Source organism: Eucyclogobius newberryi, unplaced genomic scaffold (assembly GCF_026437365.1).
Source record: "Eucyclogobius newberryi isolate DKJ021-1_F unplaced genomic scaffold, fEucNew1.0.hap1 SCAF_19, whole genome shotgun sequence".
In the NCBI taxonomy this organism is placed as follows: domain Eukaryota; kingdom Metazoa; phylum Chordata; class Actinopteri; order Gobiiformes; family Gobiidae; genus Eucyclogobius; species Eucyclogobius newberryi.
The window spans coordinates 19,379,259-19,387,030 of record NW_027315823.1 but is presented as its reverse complement, the minus strand read 5'-3'; the positions used below and the strand labels follow the sequence as shown (position 1 = coordinate 19,387,030).

Below are 7,772 nucleotides of genomic sequence, written 5' to 3'. Positions count from 1 at the left end.
TAGAAGAGAAAAACCAAGAGTGTCTCCCCTACAACGCAGAGCTGAACCAGGAGTAACCTTCGCCGACAGGTCCGGAAGAACACAAACACACTTCAAAGCAAATACGTAAATAAAACATTACTATTGAGTGATTGCGAAATAAAGCTGTCACTAGAAGTTACATTCAAGGAACAGAGGAGGGCCCCATGGGCTTTGTAACACCAAAAGTCTGAGGAATAAAGTCTGGCGGTAATGCAACACTTGGATGCCAACCACCATAAAACAACAACAACAACAACAACAACCAAAGCAATGGGAGGAGTACTTTTACGGACTACGACAGAGTCTGAGGACTACGAAACGTCTGAGGAATAAAGTCTGGCGGTAATGCAACACTCGGATGCCAACCGCCATAAAACAACAACAACAACAACAACAACAACAACAACAACAACAACAACAACAACTATTAGTTATTGTAGATCTTTATTATATTTTATTATTATAGCAAACTGTTGTTGTTGTTGTTGTGTTGCTTTTAATGGCGGTTGGCAGCCAACTGAAAAGGTGCATTTACCGCCACCTACTATAGTTGTGTTCGTCTTCAAAGTATGTGTTTTGCTGTTCCATTAAAAAAAAAAAAAAAGTTTTTTGCACGTTTCACTTCTTTTGTCCGATTTTCGTCATTCAAAGTTCGTTTTGTAGATATTTTTTGCTATGGCTTTTGGTGCTCCACCTTTTTGGGATAGTCTAAGTTACGATTTTTCCCTATCTCTTGTGGCAGATGTTGGTGGCGGATGTTGGTGCTGTGTAACATAATCTCCATGGCAACTGTACACTACTACAAACAATGTCCACATCGTTGTGGATTATTGACGTGTGCATCTGCAAATTCACAGAACAAAGCATTAACTATATATAATTAACTGTGCTAACCCCTATTCATTAAAAATAACTAGACTAAATGGCCTCTGCCAGGATTTTTTATAGATGGCGTAAACTATTGATATGGTGGCGACTTCTTCTTCCCATGGTGGTGATATGGCTACTTTGACACATCCGGGCCTTAGGGACCCCTGGATGAAGGTAAATCACATGAGTTAAAAGGTGCCATAACATGCTTTTTTCACATTTCGTAGTCTATCCTAAGTGTATAATTGATAATAATAAGGGTTGTGCAACACCCATAACATAATAGTTAAGAAATATCACCCAGACCTTGGACCCCCTCACCAACCCGGAAATGCAAACGGCTTGGTTTGATTTTCGCCCCCACCCTTGCGAAGAGGGGGAGGGGGAGGGGGGATGATGACGCGTGCCTGTGGTTATGACGCAGTCTTGCAGCCACCGCCCGTCAGTTTGGAGATTCGAGGAAAGGAGATAGTCTGTAATATAGCTAAACACTGCGGGAATCAATCAAAAAAAACACTCTAGGTACATATATGAAGCACAAATAGCAATGTAAGAAGGTTAAAAGCTCTGAAAAGTTGATTTTGCATGTTATGGGACCTTTAAGGTCTGCAGGGCAGGCGGACTCTGCTGCCAGACGCCTCCCAGAAGATCCAGTAGAGGGTGCTAATGTGCCACTGTTGGGGCATGCAGTAGGGATGGGCGTTACCACAGATTTTCTTATTCGATCCGATACCAAGTAATACTATGGCAAATATCGTGATATCGATCCGATTCCAATACCAATTAGTATTGTAGTAAAATGCGTTAAAATTTCTTATGAACAATTTTATATTGGCCATCCTTATTTTCTTTCAACCTCAGATTGAACTAAAATGAATAGTAAATATATGTGCAGAAAACCTAACATATGAGCAACGTATAAAAATAGTGCAGAGTATTGATATATCGATATTTGGTATTGATTCGCCCATAGCATGCAGAGTCAGTTTACCTTTTAAGATTAAGCCTACATTCAGTGACAAATCAAGTAGTCTTCAATTTTACCATTGCACGGATCACTCTATAAGTTTAAGGAGTACATAATTCAGATATGCAGTTGAACAGGCAAAGACCCGCGGACAAAGTAAAAGTAATTTAGAGTGCTATTTTCCTTGCCCTCATGACTGATGCAGCCAGAGAGGGGCGTCGGTTAAGGGTAAGCATAATTGATATAAAAAATAACAAATAAAGAGGCCTGTGAATCGAACAGTGATTCCAAGAAAAAAATATCCATGGGTTTCAGAATGTTGAATAATTAAGACTGTTGTCATAGCAATTGACAATTTAACTAAATATTACTCATTCTAATCAGTGTCTTATACCAATATTTTTGTAATTGTGAAAAGTAATCTAAATGTCACCTACAGCAGGAGGCTGAAAACCCATGAGTACTCATTGCAGTTGACATGGTGCTTAAGCCCTGTTTCCACCTACACAACTCTACCCTAGCCTATACTCTGATATAACTTTGGGTGTTTAGCAGGAGAAGTGAGGAGGAAAACGGACTTATTCAGATATATTTATGGAACAATTTAAATATAGTTGTGACACACAGAATTTTTACTCATTATCAATCACAGATTGCCTTGATTTCCCTGATCGCACGCCACTGTAGGCTACTAAACTGTTCTAACTGGTCACATTAGTTACCATAGAGCTTGTATTAGAGGGTTCTATTGTCCATTCTTCACTTACTACATAGTCCCACACTCTTAGTGTCTCTATAGCGCTATCATTCACAATCAGCGTACTATTTTTACAGTGACTTTTTACGTCTTACACACACAAATTCACTACTAATCATCATGTACGTTTTATTTAACATGGATCTCATGTTAAACAGACTTAATTATTTTTGCCTGCGATGGTGATCTTTTGCAACTTTTTAATTATTTGAAATCACAGGTCAACAGGGCTTTGTTAAAATAGCTCTTCGCCACAGTTTTTCACCTGCTGGACTTTCAGGCACCACTAAAAATGGCGTGACCCCTAGATAGTGCTCTATTTAAGAAATAGCGTGGACATTTGGACAGAAACATTTGTTTATTGTGGGCAGTATCCATGGATGCAGTATCAGATACTACATTGGAGGCCTAATGGAAACACAGCCAGGTCAAGTAGTGCCGAGTAGAGTGTAGCTGAGAAGGGCTGGTGGAAAGAGCCACTGCCACCTCTGTGAGTGTAAACTAGATCGACTGAAGAGGAACACCGGTGTGCACAGGCCTTTCAGGGGAGGTGAATATGTGACTCATAAATGTGCCTTCATTAACCAAAATAGAGAATGGTCAAGATCATCACTGCCAATTAAACTATTGTATATTTTAGTGTGTCTTCTTAACACTACTCTCCTGTTGTCTTCTAAACACATGCACAATGTCCCATCAATTTGTCTCCCAAGAATAGGACTTTTTTAGCATTATCAAATCCAAACAAACAAAGGATAAAACTGATTCAGCTGTTTATATTGTGTATACTGCCAACAGGTGCTATAATGAATTTTTGTTTTATTATTTCTCATCTAGTTGGGTAGGGATGTTGTGTGGTTTAATAAATCTTAATCTGTACATGGAAATCTATATAAACCTAATGCATTATCATCATTATTATTATTTGAAGGAGACATTGGATTATCCATTTGTGAGCTGGCCGGATTTGACAGCGGGGCAAATGTCTGTTGACTCATATAAGTGGCCTGGGTGCTGTCCAAACATACTGGACAACAGAGACACAGGTTAGTGGACCATTTGCAGGGATTTATCAGGTAATAGCAGGCAAAGTTGTTCTGTCACTACCCAGAGGACTTCATAATGTGTCCGTGTATTCAGTCATCATTAATTCCCTCTAAATGGACATGTTTACGTCTCATATTAGGTCTTGTCCCTTGGGTCCCTCCTGGACTGTAGCATATTTCTCTGTGTCCCCTGGGAATATGTGTCCAGTATAAAAGGATGAAGCCTATAACCAGTGAAGAACAGATTTTCACCTTCAGCCTGTGGCGCTCAGACTTCAGAAAACTTCAGAGCTCTAGCACCCATCAGTCTCCTGACCATTATGGACACAGCTGCGGTGGCCACAGTCCTGGCCCTTGTCCTGGCAGTAGCGGGGGTCAGTCAGTCTTCTCATGTCCAGGGAGGTGTGCAGAGAGAGGATGTCCTGCCCAGTGGATCAATGGAGAACACAGCCAACAACCTTCTGGTGAGACAGTGCACTCCACAAACACACACGAGTGTAGGGCTGTAGTCAACCAAAGTCATTCTTGGGCAATTAAAGACATGCGCTGCTTGATTTGTTGACTCGTCGGGCATGGCAAAAGCTCTCAAAACTATGTTTATGATCAAACTACTTACGCATAAAGGTACTAGCAAAACGAGGAATATATGTGATTCTCTTAATTGATTACTAGCTCACCCCATACCTTAATTCATATAATCCAAGAACAATAATTAGTTGACTAAAAAAAAAAAGACAACATCGACCAAATAATTGACTAAACTAAAGGACTACAGCTGTATAAGAGTTTGTGGTAGTATTTGTTCATTTTGTGTATTATCAGATTCAATATTCATATTTAAACTGTTATGTGAAAGGGAATTTGTCAATACGTACAAAAAATTAAACTGAATAACACTGACAAAAATATTTTAAAACATTGCTTTATTTATTTTGTTATTTATTTGAAGAGGATAGTCCTGCTGAAATCATTATTTATTTATTATTATTATTGTTGTTGTTGTTGTTGTTGTTGTTGTTGTTGTTGTTGTTGTTATTGTTATTATTATTATTATTATCATTATTAATAATGTATTTTTCAGGGGAGTCCTGGGATGGCAGCCTATTGTACATGTTTTTAGTCGTAGAGGAAACAGGAGCACCTTGAGAAAATATACGCATGCACAGCAAACTGCTCTGTGTTTATCTTGGAGGCAATTGTTATTTAAAAAATAATAACCCAACTTTGTAATTGTGGTTTAAGATAGAATTCACCATCTGTTTTGGACAACATCCGACAAATCAAGTCAGTCAAATTGGCTAGTTCTGCAGCTCTTCACTTAAAATACTCAAATAAATCTAAATTCGAAGAAGCTCACCCTTCGTGTTTATAAGTAAGTGATTTTGTCTCAAAGCTAAAGGCTAAATATAAAACGTACATAGAATACGTTGAGTGTTTTTGTAAACACGTCAGTTCAGTTTGTGGTGTTAATTTGACATTATTGATTCGATTTATTTTATGTTAGCATTAACTTAGAGACAAAACCACTTACTTTTAAAAACATATAGACGTCGTCAGGTGAAGTATTTACGTGGTACTTAAAGGTCTAAACTTTCTGCCTGATTATCCATCTGTAACTTGCTCTCTGTGTTAATTAATTATTGATTTATTTCAGTGAGGCGCGAGCAGGAAGTGGAGCTCCACAGTTTTAAAGCAACTAACCAATCGGTTTTGTGTAAAGAGTACTAGGCAGTTGTGAGAGGGGTGCTGGCAGAACCTAATGGGGAACAAACAAAAATTAGGCTTGCAATTTATCAAAATACAAACAAACAAACAAACAAACAAAGTTTCGGGGCAGGATTTATGTAGCTCTAAAGTCTAACTCTTCATCTCAGACCAGTACTTTCAGATCTCTTTTTTTTTCCTTTTTTCTGGTTGGCAATCAAAAGTCTCAATTTAAAACCCTTTCCACCCACTCCTGGACAAATGAGGGATTATACCAACTTGTATTCAACTACAATTCAGAGTGAAGTCCTAAAATCCCAAAAGATTGCACATTTATATCATCAATGCACGGGACAAAATGTTAAAAATAAAAAAAAACATAGGATGTAGACAAAATGCCCTGCCATAGCCAAACCGTCCAACTTCATACTTCAAAACTTCTGCTTTTCAAGTGATAATATTTTATGTCTTGCTCAACTCTTATTTATTTGTCTTCAGGAAAGTGAAATCATAGACGACACAGTGGACGAGCATCTGCTAACTATGGCACTAAAGGCTCTGCTGTTCGGATCTCAGAGAGAAACCAGGAACTCAGTTTTGCACCAGCCACAAAGGTAAGTTTGATCAAATTTCCATAGTGAGGATTTTGTGACCATATTGTGATTGCGTCTTCTATACATTTGGGGAGCAGGTTTGGCCGCAACTCCAGAAGGCCACAGTTGTCAGAGCAGCCGATAATGTCCAACGACGGAGAAGGTGTCCCAGACCAGATCTGGAGTTTGGCTGTGCCCCAGAGATTTGGCAAGAAATAATTTGACCTGAAGCGCTGAAACCAAGTGAAGACTGAGGAAAAATGAATGATTTGAATAAACCAGAATTCAATTGAAGGCTTGCTCCAACACCGTGCCTGACAATTCAAGCTCATTTGACACTATTGAGGTCACATTATTTTACAAAAACAATTCAATGACTATCGCTGTGAATATTGTTCAAAAAGCAAGTTTGTTTCATCTGAATGTTAAGTGCTGAGTATAAATGGATTGCTTGGCTATAGTTTTATGTATAATGGTTTTCGGCAATTAAAATATATAGCTTTGAAAATATGTTGTTTGTTGCTATCTCGTTTATTGATTCCATCTGATGTCAGTTTAAAGCTCTCAAGTGGCTCCTTTGCTTTGCCAACTTAGTGCCATACAACCATTCAACAGCTGTATCTATATTTTCTAAAGCGCATATTTCTGCTGATGACACAATGCCTTAACAACATCCACACCACTCATGTATATTACTGCAGCATGTTTGCTTGTGTGGGGTGGATTTACGGGCCACGGGAGGAAGCGGCATGCAATAAGCTCTGGCACTAATTAAAACATAGCAACATGCAATCAGTCCTCACTTACTCGCTTCCCACAGACAATTACTAGAAAACCAGGGCACGTCAGCATCTCTTAGGGAGTGGCTCTTTTAGCTTGACCTCTGCAGAGACGGGACGTAATGCACAAGGGTGGGACGGTTGGTTATTGACGGCCATATGCGACGCGGTATGCTTTAGTATATTCTTCACTCAAAAAACAAAAGAAAAAAACAGTTGCAAATTATAATGTTAAAGCACAGTTGCATGCTTACGACAACAACAACAAATGTCACAGCATCAAAATCAGCTCCTTTTAACTATCTGTTCTAACAACAACATTGCAATGTGTGTACTGTGTAAATAAAGATGCCCCAGAGAGACAAAGGCTTAAGCGTTTGATCGTGACAGCTGGGCAAAGATAAGACAGCACATCTGAATGTCATGACTCTGCAGGATGCCTCCGTCACAAAACTGTGTGCTGCAATTATGGCACACGGACAGAAGACAGATTCATTTAAATGTTCTATTGAGCCCAACATATTTACCCCAGAAATACACAATGAGCATCTTACAAGAATCATTTGTACGTGAATAAAAGCACGAGGGCTTGGCCTAAAAAAAATCATTCAACGACAATTTAGCCTATGTTTGTTCTATAGTCTATACTGCATGTTCTATGGTCTGTATAAATCATACGAACCATGCAGTGTGAACTCTGGACCTGCGTTGGAAGCTTGACCATATCCTGACCCGTCTAATGGACAGTCATTTTGCAAATCTTCCATAATCGTCTGCTGTGCTGGAGGTCTCAGCTCTAACGGGATATGTTCATGACGCTGCACAATTTGTCAGACAGCTGGCTTACTACAGTGTAAGAGAATGATGTTATTCCACAAACAAGTGCAAGGTGACTTTCAGCACTAAATTACAAAGAGCTTTGCAAAATCAGGATGAAGCGACAGTGATGCAGCAGTGGGTCAATGAAACACTGACTTCAATATGTAGAGACAAACAAAATGATAATTGTGATGAAGATTAATGGTGGAAAACAGA

The 7,772-nt window shown here is 39.0% G+C and overlaps 1 protein-coding gene across 1 annotated transcript; it reads left to right on the top strand.

Annotated features, from left to right (window-relative positions):
* The first annotated feature begins 3,945 nt into the window (after nt 1-3,945).
* On the top strand, nt 3,946-6,360 carry npffl (neuropeptide FF-amide peptide precursor like). Its single transcript, XM_072452853.1, has 3 exons — nt 3,946-4,125; nt 5,864-5,979; nt 6,057-6,360. Exons 1-3 carry the CDS (start codon nt 3,982-3,984, stop codon nt 6,175-6,177), a joined length of 381 nt encoding a protein of 126 aa, XP_072308954.1. The 5' UTR covers nt 3,946-3,981; the 3' UTR covers nt 6,178-6,360.
* The last annotated feature ends 1,412 nt before the right edge of the window (nt 6,361-7,772 follow it).